Consider the following 16,245-nt stretch of genomic DNA (forward strand, 5'->3'; position numbering starts at 1 on the left):
AACTGTTCGTGGGCATTCCCGAGTAAACACGTCCGTTTTAATCAATCGATTCTCAGTCAATAACTCCAGCCCAACTTCTGCAAGTTCAGCTAAGCGGTACCGAACCAAAAGCTCGAAGATCGGATGATATTTGGAAACTTTAACTGCATAATCGGATGATCTTAGGAACTTTAACTGTATAATCGGATGATCTTTCGCCAATTGAGCGAAATTTTGGTCAAGCTTTTAATCTATGCTCTCCCTACGCTACGCTACTCTCTTGGGTCAAGGTAAACGTGACGTCTTTCGCTTAAATGCGTACGCTGCGCGCCGACTCTCTTTAGAAAGCTTTTCGGAAAGCTTGCAGCTTACGATCCACTTTCGGAGTTACTAAGTATCTGCACTTTTAAGCATTACCAAAAGAAAACTGTGCTTACCCGTGATGTTCCATACTCTTTCCCTAAATTCGGCCCCTATAAGGTATAGTTGAATCCATTGTGATCAAAACATCCGCAGCTAAGTGCCACTGAAGTTTGAGCTCAATAGTTCGGCTTGGTTCCACAGTAAAATTGTTATGTTTGCATTATTTTACGAAAACTCAAACACAAACTTTGGCTGTCCTTGCCCCACTGTTTTCATGGTGCTAAATGTTGTCCTCCGTATAAATAAAATATTTATAGGCAGATAGAGGGTGTGAAGGTTCTCTACTGACCAGAGGCCCTTGGTGGCATCCTTGTTAATCAAAGAGTAGCTACAGCTCCAGAGGTAAGTGAAAGGCACTTAACAAATGCTGGAAGATGGGAGAGTATGCCTAATTTATGGGCAACATGGCATTAAGTTAATTATTTATGCCTGGCCAGACACGAGCCTGAGGAACCGGAGTCGGGCTCAGTCCAGGTCCACACCAGCGCAGTCCTACCGTCTTCCGCATGTCCTGCAGCATTAAATCTTTTCCCCGAAAAAAGCAAGAAAAAAACCGGAGAACGGACAGCGGACAGCGGACTCCAGACCACCGCGCAAGTGTTGTTCTTTAATTTCAAAGTGATAAAAAGTTAACACGACAGACAGAGTGGCAACTTTGGGCCGGGCCCAAGGACATGCGCCAACTCCCACAGAGCGACAGACCGACTGTCAGACAGACGGGCATTCTGCAAAGGATGAGAAATGGTCCTTCTATTGGGTGCCTGCGCCACTAGTGCGTCTCTTTCCAGTACCATTGCCTTTTCTGCTTTATCGCAGTGAATAAGTGGGCTACAGATTGCGTCGAAAGCTTCTATATAATCAGTCTCAAACTGATGTACTGATATGTATTCGCTATGCGAATGTAAAACTTTAATCGCATTAATGCGAAAATTTGGATAGCTTTCGTAGACGTGATCTATTTTCTCTTTATTCATTTCTAGATATTATCTAGGTTATTTGTTATTAGGTTATTTTGTTATGCTTAACATAGAGTGTAAGCAGAAATTGCAAAACCAATACTATCGTGATAATTAATAACAGGATCCACAATGAGTTTATGTCATCCGTGTGATCAATTATCTTGACGTTGTTTACAACGTTGGCAGTATTGTCTTTTGCCTCACTAGAATCACTAAACCACCCCATTATGTAGGTTTAATTGTTTTTATATATTCAATGAAAAGAATTTTTTTTCGTTCTAACGTTCGTGAAAAAAAAATGAATTTTATTTCCAAAATCTTGATTTAGTCTTTCATTTAAAATTTTTCTTTTAATCTATATGGGATTTTATAAAGAAAGAGAAAATATATATCCTGTCACGGTCGCCATGTAATAAGTGTGATAATAATAGTAATAATGTGATAATAAGATAACTTCAATTCTTGGAGCGTCTGCTCCGCAGTGTTACTTTATTCCGAATGATTCTTATAATTTCATGTTGGGTTCAGCTAACCCGAAACATGCAATGCTTATATCTATGTCTTATATTTATGTGTAAGTATATTGGTGTATGCATATTTGTATGAATGTACATGCAGAAGGCATGGATTTTCCCTAATTCCCGATTACACCGATTGCATTGACTTGTGTGGAGGATTCTGAGGGCACACAGACGGAGACAGAGGGGGGCCCCAAGGAGACACCCAGGCACACAATCAAGGAAAATGAATTGCTAACGATTTATTTGCAGCTCAGCTCGCAGATCTCAGATCTCAGGTCTGTCTTTCAGCTCCATTTTTCGCCTCCTCCAATCTTCACATTTAGAGCAAATTTAAAACAAATGAATCTGAATCGATTCGACTAGACTCGAATGAAACTAAATATCAACAGTGTGCATATGGAATCACGTCCGCGTTAAAAGCGATTCTGGACAGACCTCATGTCGGGTGGTGCAATGATGCATCAAGTTTGATATTAAATAAAATACAAATTTATCAATTTTGCACCGACATTCGAGCAGAATTCATTTGCACACTCTCATTTGTTGCACCGACCGCAGGAAATTCAAATTTTTCCTTTGATTACATTTGGCTGTGAAATATGGAGTAATTATGACAAAAATGTTTTTTAATTTGAAACTAATGGAAATTCATAGATCAATTAGACCCTTTTGTTTCCCCCAAAAGGGAGAAAAATGATATGATTTCGAAATATGAAGTACAATAAACACATTCAGTTCATCTTTCAATCATGCGTTAAGCAATGTTTCATGGGTCGCCTTTTTAATTTCAGCAATTTCCCCACATGCGGCTGCAGCCCCACCAATCGACTCCGCCGTCTGTGGAGGACTGAATCCATGGTTATCCTGTGGATGCTGTCCCCCTTTTCTGTGCATGGCTATCCTGTGGATGTTGTCCCCCTTTTGCCAGCAGCATCGGAGTCTGCGTACTGGCGTAACCCAAACAAATACTGGAAACACTTCACTCTTGCATTCGAGGCAAATTACTTGAATTTCATTCGCGTTTGCACCTGTTTTTCGGGAGCTGTTCCACAAAACTCTCTATAAAAGCATATGTAATGAGTATCAGATCTGCGTAGAACTCATTCCCCACCGATTACATATTCACAAAGTATAGGTACTAAGGGGAACAAGAAGAAACATAAAAGAGAAGTCAAAAAGCCTTGTGGTCGCGATTTAAAATGCTAAGTCTCCTGTCGGCAGTGAGAAAAGTCAACTCTTGAAAGTGAAATATTGTTTAGCGCATGAGGGCAAATTGCGGTAAAATTAATCCCGCCTCCAGCCGCCATCAAAGCCCCCTCAAAGCCACGTTTATGTGTGTCCGGCCGTGCGCAATTGTACGATTAGGCTAATGAGGTGTGCAGGGCACGAAGCGACATGGCCCGGCCCGGCCTGGCCTGGCCAGCAGACCTGATTGATGGTCCTGATTATTCAGCCTGTCAGGCTAGCAGAAGCCAACTGGAATGTTTGATGCAATGAATATTATCTGTCCAATCCGAAAACCAAAATGTTCGCCCATTTTTAAACCTGATTCTGCTGTTGTTGCCGCCTGCGGCGTGGCATGTGTAAAATTACCCAATTTAAAATGCATTTTGGTGCATTAGGCAGGGCGAGCGTGGGCTTGGATGACGGGGACAGGGAAGGGAACGGGGATGACCAGCATGTGCATGTCAGGACGACAAATTTGAATATTTTCGACGTTTCTAGTTTCTAGTTCTCTGCCGCAGGTATCAGGGGAAACCATTCTTATGAAACCCTTTTCAGGGTGGCAGTAGCACATATTATATATAACACATATTATATTATATATAAAGGGTGGGCGCTTGAGTATGAGTGCCATTATGGCTGCAAGGTTCCATTAGGCCAATACTGTTGACTGTTGGCTGTTGTTGTTGCTTTGCTCGACCCAAATATTGCTTCCTAAGTGGCAGGCATCAAAACCGTTAGGAAGAAATATTGATGCACTCAAGCGTTATGGGAAAACGCTCAACCAAACACCATGATAAATTCAATAAATTATTCAATCGAATATGGCCAGACGAGAGATCAGGCGGTAGCCAAGTCTTAAGTTTTGTTTGCTGGAACTTTGCACATTTAAAATTCTCACAATTCGGTCTTCCTCATTGTTGAGGCACTGACGCTGGCACTGGCACTCGCAGCGCCAACGTAGCGGATGTGTAATATGTTATATATTATTCTTGCAACCTCAATGGCAGGCAGTCTCGTTGCATGCAACAGTCTCCAAGAAAGACAGAGGGCGAGCGAGAGAGAGAGACAGAGAGCGTGGCAGAGAGGGAGAAGCGGTAGCAACACTTCTTGGTGACACATTCATAATTAAGCTTTCTACACGAAAACATCATAAAATATGAACAAACACTTCCTTGACACTGACAAGAAGTTTTAATTGCTTTTCCGCATGCAACTCTGCTCTCTCTCTCTCTGCCTCTCTCTCCATCGACTGTGTGTGTGTGTGTGTGTGTGTGTGTGTGTGTGTTTGGGTGTTTGTTTGTGTATGGGTGACTGGAATGAAGACTTCTTGGTATTCGATTAAATTGCTTCCCCTGCATGCAGCCTTCCATCCGGCCATCCATCCATCTATCTATCTATCCTTCCAGCCTCTGCCACTAGACACACGTGCCAAAAACGCTGTGCAACATTCACGGGTACGTTTTCGGAATCTACTCGTATTTTGATGAATACACTTCATGCATAACTGAGGCGTTTGCGTCAGGACCAGAACCCCATAAAGTGACAATGCTTAAGTAGGAGCTGCCATGGGGTATGGAGTCAGGGGTCAGGGGCCACACTAGAATCAAATATACCTTAATCAGGGAGTTTCGCCCCAGCCTCTCTGAAGGGAAAACTTCATTGTCAAGTTGACAACTTTTTCCAGCAAAATGTGATGTTAATTACTCGTGTGCGCATTTAACCCTCTTCTTACTTTCTCTACCCCTGACGGGGAAAACTAACCAGATCTGACTTAAAAAAAAATTTGTGGTTTGTTTTCACTATTTTAATGGCATAATTTTTCATCTAAAGCCAAAGTTTCTGGTATCCCTACTCCGGTGGGGGGCGAATTGGCTCGTTAACACAGCCATAAAGAATTGAATCTAGTCCTGCTCTTGACATTTACGAAGCATCGTTGGCTGCGACTTGTACTCTGACTGGGACTTGGTCCTGTTACAACTGCCCTTCCTACCCTATCTTCGTACCTTGATGCCGCCCTTGCAGCTCAGCATTCGCCCTCTGGATGTATACGTTTCCACAGAACACGTCGTAATCATTTGCGCCAGTTGTCTTATCGCTTGAAAGATGGTCGAGAGCAAAGCTTTTTGTAATTGGTTTTAGATGGCCCCCTTAAACCCAACTCCTTAAAAACCTGCTCCCCACCCTCACCAACCTACCACAATGCAATGCGTTGTAGCATCTTGTTAGACAGTTGTAGACAATTTGGTAAGTCTTTACAAGAGATAATACCAAAAGATAAAGCGTGAAGACAAGGGTTTAAAAGTCAGACAGTATCTGTTAGTTTTTGATTCGACATCAAGAATGTCGCATCATACAATGGCAGCATGATAGATATCTTATTTGGAGGCGGACATCCAACCTGCTTTTATTTGATAGGTTTTCCACACTTTTTAAACACACTGTACCGCACAGTCGGGGTCAGAGGAGAGAGCACAATTGCATTGTTGACTCGCCACAAAAACAAGAAGGCAGAAAGCAGATGGAATCCACGTGCAAAACATTAAGAGCGATGCAATTTTGCAAATTGTCTTCAACTGTGAGAATGCTTTTCACTCCGCTTTTACCCTTGCCGTTTCTCAGTGTGCCCTCCCCATTTTCTGTGGTATTGCCAAACCCTTCGGGCTGTTTCTGAGATGGTCGGCAGATGGCAAAAGATGCGGATGGAGAGGATGTCGAGCAGAAGGCGGACGAAGGACGAAGAAGGAAGAACAGAGACACCGTGCTCCTGCTGAATGAATGCATGTATGCAGCTATGCATTGCTCCGAATAGCTGTGTGCGAAAATTAGTCGCTTCACGTGCACGTTGAGGTCAGTAATTAACGCAGGGAAAGCGAAGGCAAGCGTGTCCGTGACCCGGCCTTGGCCACGGCCACGGGAATTTGCCCCAGAAGTGCAAGACGACCGAGAAATGTGGCATGTTCGATAGTTAACCGTAAACGGAAACGAACGCAATGGGGGGCCAGCCAGAGGAAGAGGAGGAGGCAACCAGAATGTACTTCCCCCGAGCTGCTACCGTAGCAGGAAAAAGTAATTTTGGCCAAAATGCTCTTATTGACATAAAATACATCGTATAAATAAGGGTGATACTTAGTACACTCTTAGGGGTGGCCCTTTTAACCAAGAAACTTAGTTAATTGCATTAAGCACGGACAGAGTATACTATTACGGACTTTGCGATGGACCCATCTGCTCGCTCGCAGGACGGCAGCTGTGAGAGTTCCACGAGTACCAAGGAGAAGATGCTTAAGAGAGTTAAATTATGCATATATATACATATATATACATATATACATGTAAGATATTATTTAGAGTATTGTTTATTCGTATTATTATCGCGGTGGCCTGGTATGTGTGCTTACAAAAGTTCTTAATGTTACGGCTTATTTCTGATGATTTTCTGCTGCTGCTTGAGTCGCGTCCGTAATCTGCTGTTCTCTCCTTCTTACACTCGGTCATCCTGATTAGTCATCAGTCCCTGATGACCATGCGTCCTCGTTTTCTACAGAAAAGCTCCATAGTTTCATGTTATCATTGACAAACTCCTCAAAGCTTGAAGATGTAAATGCTGCTCCACGATCGCTTACTATGCGTGCCGGATTACCAAATACATCAGACCACTCCCTTAACTTCTTGAGAACTTCGTCTGCTCCTGTTGTTTTTGTGGGATACATCCATACGAACTTACTGAAGCTATCAACCATTGCGAAGATGTACTTGTACTGCTTTGAAGTAGCATCCATAGGCCCAAGTGATCCACGTGTATAGTATAAAGCGGCTGTGATCCTTTGTCAATTTGATGCAGAAATCCCTCTTTTTTGCCAAGCTTTTTGTTGTAGATTATACATTTCATACAGTTTCCTATGATCTGCATTACTTTTCCTTCCAGATGTGGAATCCAATAGCTCTGCTGTACGGTATGCATTGTTTTTTGAGCGGCAAAGTGTCCTGCGTTGTGAGCGTCGGTTATTATTTCTTTTTCTAATGACTTCGGTATTGCCAGCAAGTCCGTGCCTTGCACCACTTTGTATACGAGACCAGCTTTCAACTTAAAGTTGTCATATGGTTTACTTTTCAAAATTTCGGAAACTGCTTTGATCATCGTATCCTCCTGCTTGGCTTTCTTAATTCTTGCTGTGACTTCCGAAGATACCATCATGACATCAATTGGGTACCTACTCAGGCAATCCACATGCTTCAGCCGTTCTCCTGGTCTGTGTTCCACTTCAAAGTCGTAGTCCTGCAAGTACAGGACCCATTGGGCTAGCTCCCGCGGAACGTCCTTCTTGCTTAACGTTTGCTTGAAAGCAGCGCAATCCATTACGAGCTTAAAGTTGGTTTCAAGTATGTACTGACGAAATTTTTTGCACGCTAGGAAAATTGCTTTGGCTTCCTGTATATAGCTATGCTGTCGTGCTTCAGATTCCGAGGTTTTCTTACTCCAGAATAAGATCGGATGCAATTGTCCTTCGTGCCATTGTAACAACGCCGCTGCAAACCCGTCCTTTGACGCATCAGTGTGTATCTCGGTTTTTGCATTCCTGCGATAAAGTTTCAAGACCGGCTCTTTCACCAATGCTTCCTTTAATGTAGCGAACGCCTGCTGCTCCTCCAGACTTATTTTAAATGGGACATCTTTTCGCAGCAGATTGGTCAGTGGTTTGGCGATTAGCGAATAGTTTCTTATGAATTTACGTAAAAACCCAGTTCATCCTAAAAACGACTGCACAGCCTTTATGTTTTTCGGCATCGGGAACTTGCTGACGGCTTTGGTTTTCTCCAATTCAGGCTTGATTTCCCCTCCTCCAACTTGATGACCCAAAAATGTAATGGTCGACTGCAGAAATCGGCACTTCTTCCTCTTTATCTTCAGCCCGTATTCAGCTGCTGCATCAAAAACCTTCTTCAGCTTTCCCAGGCATATCACAACGGGCCAAAACCGGCCTAAGTGTGCTGGGCTCCGAGCGAGCTTGGCGGCCGTCTCTACCTAACCTAACCTTTCCCAGGCATTCGTCGGCGGTTTCAGCGTGTAAAACGATATCGTCCATGTACAGGTCAAGAATGTTTTCATTTATAAGGTTTTGAAATACAAAACTTATAAAACGGATGAAAACTGCTGGCGAATTGCAAAAACCGAAAGGCGCACGGTTGAACTCAAAGAGCCCTTCCTTCGTTATGAACGCCGTATATTTTTTGCTGCTTTCTTCCACAGGAACGTGGAAAAACCCATTTTCTAAGTCCATGATGGTGAACACCTTAGCATTTTCCAGTTTTTCCAGCACCTCTTCAACGACTGGAACGGGAAAGCAATCTTTCAAGACCATCTTGTTCAACTGACGATAGTCCACGCAGATCCAGCTGCTCCCATCCTTTTTCTTGACAATTACAGTCCGACTGGCGAAATTTGATGATGAGCGTCGTATTATCCCAGCGTTGGCCCATTCATCGATCTGCTGCTTGACAACGTCGGCTTCGCTGATGGCCACTCAACTTGGCGAATGTCGAAACGGCGCTATTTTCTCGTCCGGTACGATCTTCAGCATGATCGGGCACACTGCAGTCTGCTTCTTTTCAGTAAAGTCCTGAATCATTGATTGGACGGCATCTCTGAACTGCGATGGAATGTTTATGTCAGTATTTGCTTCGACCACGTTGTAAATATTTATCTGTTTGGTGTCCTCAGTTTCCTCCCCCGGCAGGGGAGAAAACTTATATCCTCCTGGCGTTGATGTCATTGTGAACTTGGATATAAAGTCGTGTCCAAGCAACAATTCGCATCCGACGGCATGATCGGCCACCACAAGGAATTTGTGTGCCAGTCGCATTCCGTCGATCTCCACTTCTGCCGTAAACTGCCCAGCGGAGCGTGTGATGTTGTTTCCAAGTCCCCTCAAAGTTGACGAACTGGCTTGCAGATGGATACCACTCATTTTGCCGAGCACTGACATCTTTAATAGGGAAACATCTGCACCGGTGTCTATGAGCCCCTTGACTTGCACGTCGTTAATTTTAAGAGACTTCAGGCGTTTTTCCTCGTATGCAACGTTTACGGCAGCAGCACTCGGGCAATCCTTAGACATGTGTCCAGTCTGATTGCAGCGGAAACACTTTAATGCAGCTCGGCAATCCTTGCGTAGATGCTCCTGGGATCCACAATTGTAGCAGTGTTGCTTCCTTTCATATTTGGTGAAATTGGACTTCTTTCCGAACGGCTGTGTTTCGTCTTTTTGTTTCGGGGCCAAGCCCCCATCCACCGCGAGCGTTCTTTCGTAGATTTCGTACTTCTCTCGCATCTGCTTGTATGAGCTGCATCCATATAAGGTGTACTTATAATCCGTTTTTACATTCAGTCCGTCGACAATGTATCGAATCACCGACTCCGTGTCTGTTGTCCCACGTGCAGCAATGCGTTTCATCTGTAGTACATATATATGTATTCGTGAAAACTTTCGCCGGCAATCTTCACTCGCATAGACAATTGATTGTGAATTTGCGCACTGCATAAACGCTCACACTCAAACTCCTGTAAAAGTTGGTGACGCAATTGGCCGTACTTATACACTGCTGTGGACTCGAGAAAAAGAGCGGCTGTACCTGTCATTTTTGCTCGGGCTTGCACGTTTTTTTTTTTTTTGTCATTTAGTCCGTATGCTTCAGCGTTTAGCTCGAAGTTAATAAACCACTGCTGTACCGACATATTTTCTCCGTTGAATTCTGGAATAATTTTGTCAAAATTTTCCACTACCAGCTTTGCATCATTTTTCTTGTTTTGCTGCATATTCCCGGCTGGTGGTCCACTTGTATTTTCCATTATAATTCTACTGCGCAATACTCTTGTGGGCAGCCGGCTTGAAACAAGCCTTTTTTCTCGGTTCTTCTTTTCACCCACTCGCTGTCTCGCTTCCTCTGCTTGCGGCTTCTGAGAGTCTAATGCGCAGTTTTTTTGCACCAAATTTTTGCTTTTCCGTCTCGCTTCGTCTGCTGCCGGCTTCTGAGACATGAGACACACAATTTTTGATTTTTTTCCACTTTACACAGGCAGTACGCGACTGGTTGAGCCCCCAAATGTAAGATATTATTTAAAGTATTGTTTATTCGTATTATTATCGCGGTGGCCTGGTATGTGTGCTTACAAAAGTTCTTAATGTTATTGCTTATTTCTGCTGATTTTCTGCTGCTGCTTGAGTCGCGTCCGTATGCTGCTGTTCTCTCCTTTTCACTGCTTCGCTCGGTTCCTCTTCTTCTCTGTCCGCTGTTGATCTGCTGCTGTTACTACTGCTGTTGCTGCTGCTGTTACTACTGCTGTTGCTGCTAATCAGCTGCTCCTCTGCTGCTGTTATTACTGCTGTTGCTTATCTCCGCTGCCCCCTCAATAGGCCAGCTGGCCCACTCCTTCTTACATACATATAAACAACATTATGTACAATGAGTTCTACCAGAAGTTGATTCAGTTGAAGAGTTTTTTCTTTTCAATTAACATTCAAGAAATGCTCAATATTTTGTTAGTTATTCCAGCAGCGTTTGATATTTATCCTCAGATCTTGAAAACATATGTAATACATTCGCTAATGTATATTTAATTTACGATTGAACTTTTCATTTATTATTCAAATAACCGAAATTTTGTATGGGTTTCATATTTATTATTCAATTCAATTACTCAAGTGTTTCTTTTTGTGGGGTCCAACGGCTAGATGGAACTGATTTTCATTCGAATTTTTCTTTTTGGTGGTCAGCAAATGATATGCATGATATGGCAGTTTATTTTTATATGTGCTCACACACACATACACATACACAAATGTAAGCGTTAAATAATTTAGCAAGCACTGTATTTGCAATTTTGTGGTAGAACTATTATGTTCTATTATTTCTCACTGAGGGAATACATTTGAGCTATTTCGACTTCGCTTTACTTTTCTGCTGAACTTTAGCGTTAGACCCTGGGGATACAGTTCTCGTGTATGCCACATGGCTTCATTATCGGAAATCCCCGGCTTTTCTATGGCAAATGCATTATGCTTTATGTCAACCTGTGGTGATCTTTTCCACATGAAGAGTTCTACGAGGGGTTTCAGAAGAAGAAAGTAAAAGATTTCGGCCAGTGAGATTACACTAAAGCCCATAAACAGGCCCATGACGCCACCAATGTTAGCTGGAGTGCACGAAAGAGTAGAATAAAGTTATCTGTCATAGAGACAGTAGTGATCAACTTACACATGAACTCTGTCTATCCGACATAGGCATTCTTCATATTGCCGTAGTAGACGGACTCACGGTAGTAGACATTGATGACTGCTATGTTCTCACTCAGATACGATTTGTTCTTGCTCTCCACCAGAGGATTGGCCAACTGGAATTTGCTAGTGGCCAGGGGAAAGGAGAAGCTGGCCAAGTAGCTGAGGTCGAAGCATTGTGGCGTTGCTGTAGATCTGCGGATAGTCAAAGGGTATGCAGGCACACGACTCGTACAAGTATCCAGCCATGCAAGTTAACGTACCCAATTCTATTGAGCTCTTATACGAGTTGTAAACAATCTTTGGCTTTCCAAAACGAAAACAATTTCAATCTTGGGCCTCCGCCTAATTGATTTTTAAGTTAAACAATCTCAAGGGCTCCCGCCGCAATCCCAATCTTTGACACTCGCCTAAATGGAAAACCAATGTTTGCCCACACCCGGCTTCTCATAAACAATCTCACTCCCGGCTTTCTGCAGATCCTGCACTTTAGGCATTTTACAGTTCTCTCTTTGGATGACGAAATCCAATACTCGGGATGGCGAAATCAATTGAAATGTTTATAGAAAAACTATTCCCGAAAGGTATCAACGCTGCAAAGATCAGAAAGTTCAAGTCAGTCTTGATCCAGAAGCGACACCGCAAAGTCGAGCTAAAAATTAAGATCGCGCAAACACTTTGCCCGGAATCCTTTGTGACCCTCTACTTAAATCTATATCAGTGAAGTTAGAAGTAAAATAAAAACTTTTTAAAAACACAATCCGCTACCGCAGTTATTTAATTGGCGCCCAACGTGGGGCGACGTTGTATAAAAAGCACCGAATAATAAAAGTGTTGCGTCGTGCCGAAACCCGAAGGACAATTAATTAATGGAATAAATCCTTCAGATATAAAAACGCGGAGTGACTGTGAGATATAAGATAAGAAAAAGTGAGATAAAAAGGAAACAAACCGGAGCTTAGGGTGTGCAAAAATAAATACAATATACAATACAAATACAAATACAATACAAAATACAAATAAATACAAAAGCTAATCAAGACAATTCAAAAATACAAAAAAAACAAAAAAACCAAAGTTTTTAAACAAAACCAACCAAACCAAAACACAAAGAAAGTGAAACTATCAGCTAAACCAAAGAAGGAAGACCCCCAGAAGACCCAGTTAAACAAAGAAATTTAAGAAGGAAGACCCGTTCGAAGACCTGTCAGCCAAATCAAGAAGGAAGACCCGTTCGAAGATCTGTCAGCCAAACTAAGAAGGACGACCCCTACCGGATAGTTCGTGAGCAAAAGTTGTATTAATAAATATATAAGTTCAATTAGGTTATATTAGATTATAAAAACAAAAATATAAGAAAAATTTAAGGTGGTTCAACTAAATTTAGATTTAAAAAAACTAAAAATGATTAACTCACAAACAAGGACCGATCTCACTGCAGATCTGGTCAAACAATTGATAGCATTTCAAATTTCACAAGTACAGGAGCAAATTGTAAATTTAAAACAACAAATAGAAACTAAATCCGATCAGGTATCAGATTATCAGGCAGAAACAATAGACGAGACAATAAAAGATGACACCACATTAAAGGTAATAGAATCCCTACCAATTTTCAATGGTGGATTAAACCAATACGTAGGATGGAGGGAAGCTGCAGAAACTGCAGTGAAGTTATATAAGAAAGGAAGTAAGCAATATTATATTGCCTTAACAATTTTGAGAAACAAAATAACAGGACCAGCACATGACGCACTGACCAATCACGGGACAGTTTTAAATTTTGATGCCATACTTTCACGACTTGACTTTGTTTACAGTGACAAGAGACCAATTTACATAATAGAACAGGAGTTAAGCGTTCTCCGACAAGGGAACCTTTCAATAATAGATTTCTATAACGAGGTTAACAAGAAAATGACCTTGTTAATAAATAAGACAATAATGACTCACGGAAAGGACAGTGAAATCACGAAAGAATCAAATAAGAAAATTAGAGACAATGCCTTACGCATTTTTGTCACTGGCCTAAACGGCCAGATTTACCGAATGCCTTGGCAAAGGTACAGGAATTGCAATCAAATAACATTCGGGCCCAATTTGCCTACCAATTCAGTGGCCCCAGAAATTCAGGGAATAATAACTACAATACATTAAGATTCAACCAACGACAACCAAGGACTAATAGTTCACCATTCGACCAAAAAAAGGATCTTCAGAGGAATAACATGTCATGGGGACAACCCTATTTCTTGGGTAATAGACAACAAAATCAGGCCCCAGAACCAATGGATGTAGACGAATCGATACAAATCAAGAACCGACAGAACAGCAATCAATTCAGGGGAAATAATAATAATAGAAATTATCGGGAGAATACTAACGGTTATTATAGGAGAAATAATAACAATTATAACCAAGCTCAGCATTTTAGGGCAAACGTAGTACCTAATAATCAGTCTAACGAAAATCAGGCGCAGAAACGAAAGCCAAACGAAATGTCGGAACAACCGGCTAATAAAGCAATGCGGATAAATAACATTGAGGAGGACCATTTTTTAGATCAGCCCCCGAAGTAGGTCTGCCCTACTTAAAAAGATTGGATAAAAAAATAAACAGAGAATTAAAAGTTTTGATAGATACGGGAGCAACTTTCTGTTATATAAAAAAGGGAATTTACGAAAATAAAAAAGAATTATCAATTTATAAAAAAGTTGCTACAGTGAATGGGTTTTCAATAATTAAATATTTCCATAATATAACTATTTTCAACACAAAACAAGTGTTTTATGAAAAAGATGGAATGGAGGCAGATTTACTAATAGGATTTAACCTATTAAAGAAAATCGGAGCTGTTATTGATACAGGAAAGGGGACTTTAAGTTATAAAGACAATGAGGAGAAACTAATATATGACGAGGTACTTTCTTTAAACAAATTAACCTTTATAGAAGGAAAAACCATCCTTCCGTTGAAGGAATATATAATAAAAAAATATTTTGAAGAAGAAAAAGAAATGAAAAGTGATTCAGTAAAGGTAGAAGGAAGTTTATATAGCTTGGGATCAAAAAATCCTGAGAACGCCGACGAAGAATTATCCGTCAATAGTTTGGGATTCAAATATCCTGAACCCGCCGTCGTTGAATTATCCGACATCCAAAGTTTTAATAGTTTGGGATCAAAAAATCCTGAGCACGCCGACGTTGAATTATCCGACACTAAAAGTTCGAATAGTTTGGGATTAAAAAATCCTGAACACGCCGTCGTTGAATTATCCGACAATGAACAATTTAAAAGTTTGGGATGCAAAAATCCTGAACGCGCCGTCGTAGAAATATCCGACATTCAAAATTATGCAAATTCTGAATTGAAAAAAATGAAATTGTATAACACAATAACCTACAGAGAGGACAATTTAGAAAATCTCAGAGAGAAAATGGTATCTATCATCGAAGAAGACCATGCCAATATAAATTTACAGTTACCGTTCAGAACGGATATAAAAGGAGAGATTAACACTGAACATGATAGACCGGTATATGGCAAGCAGTATCCATACGCTTCTTCGGTTAACGATTTCGTTAATAACGAAATAAGTAAAATGTTAGATGAAGGTATAATCAGACCTAGTAAAAGCCCATATAATTCACCGGTAATAGTAGTACCAAAGAAGGGAGTAAATGAGGACGGAACTCCTAAACATAGATTAGTAATAGACTTTAAGAAACTTAATGAAAACACCATACCGGATAGATACCCTATGCAAGATCCTTCAGTAATCCTTGCCAATTTAGGTAAGGCAAAGTATTTCTCGGCCATTGATTTAGAGTCAGGTTTCTATCAGATTTTAATGAGGGAATCAGATATTGAAAAAACATCTTTTTCCATAAATAACGGCAAATATGAATTTCTAAGAATGCCTATGGGATTGACGAACGCTCCCAGAATTTTCCAAAGAGCAATGGACGATATACTTAGAGAACAAGTTGGGAAAACTTGTCACGTCTATATGGACGATATAATAATATTTTCAAAAACTATAGAACAACATAATAAAGATCTAATTCATATAATACAGATATTGCAAAACGCTAACATGAAAATTTCCCTAGAAAAGTCTAAATTCTTTCAATTGGAAACCAAGTTTCTGGGATACATTGTTTCCCAAAATATCATTAAAACAGATCCAGACAAAATCTCCACAATACAAAACTATCCAATTCCTAAAAATATCAGAGAGCTACGTAGCTTCTTAGGACTAACAGGGTATTACAGAAAATTTGTCCGAAATTATGCTACAATTGCCAAACCATTAACAAAATATCTCAGTGGAGTAAATGGGAAAGTTTCACGAAGGGCATCCAAGAAAACATTAATACAGCTGGATGAACCAGCAATGGGAGCATTTAATAATTTAAAGGACAGTTTAATAGCACATATTGAATTAGTACAACCAGATTACAATAAAAAATTCACATTAACCACAGATGCATCGGACATAGCAATAGGTGCAGTTTTGTCGCAAGATGGGAATCCCATAACATTTATTTCTAAAACTTTAAGTAAAACCGAGCAGTTATATGCTACTAATAAAAAGGAATTATTAGCTATTGTATGGGCATTAAAAATTTGCGAAATTATTTATACGGAGTGAGTGGAATTGAAATACATACAGATCACCAACCTTTGTCCTTTGCAATGTCGCAAAAAAATCCAAATGTTGAAATGAAACGTTGGTATTACTTCATAGAAAGTTTCACACCAAAAATCATTTATAAGCCAGGCTCAACTAACGTAGTAGCGGACGCTTTATCTCGGATTAAAATAAATCATATGACAGATAGTGATGTCGACCAGACAGAA

The 16,245-nt window shown here is 40.8% G+C and overlaps 1 protein-coding gene across 1 annotated transcript; it reads right to left on the bottom strand.

Moving 5' to 3' along the window:
- Positions 1–6,959: 6,959 nt before the first annotated feature.
- LOC117193511 lies at positions 6,960–9,889 on the bottom strand. The gene is made up of 2 exons (XM_033398256.1): positions 8,143–9,889; positions 6,960–8,054 (listed from the first exon to the last, which is right to left on the bottom strand). Exon 1 carries the CDS (start codon positions 9,646–9,648, stop codon positions 8,632–8,634), a length of 1,017 nt encoding a protein of 338 aa, XP_033254147.1. The 5' UTR covers positions 9,649–9,889; the 3' UTR covers positions 6,960–8,054; positions 8,143–8,631.
- Between the last annotated feature and the right edge of the window lie 6,356 nt (positions 9,890–16,245).

This window comes from Drosophila miranda (genome assembly GCF_003369915.1).
Source record: "Drosophila miranda strain MSH22 chromosome Y unlocalized genomic scaffold, D.miranda_PacBio2.1 Contig_Y2_pilon, whole genome shotgun sequence".
NCBI classification, from domain to species: Eukaryota; Metazoa; Arthropoda; class Insecta; order Diptera; family Drosophilidae; genus Drosophila; species Drosophila miranda.

What these genes read in the sequence shown, in the direction of transcription:
- LOC117193511 (XM_033398256.1), bottom strand. Translation starts at nt 9,648, where the DNA reads ATGCAGTGCGCAAATTCACAATCAATTGTCTATGCGAGTGAAGATTGC.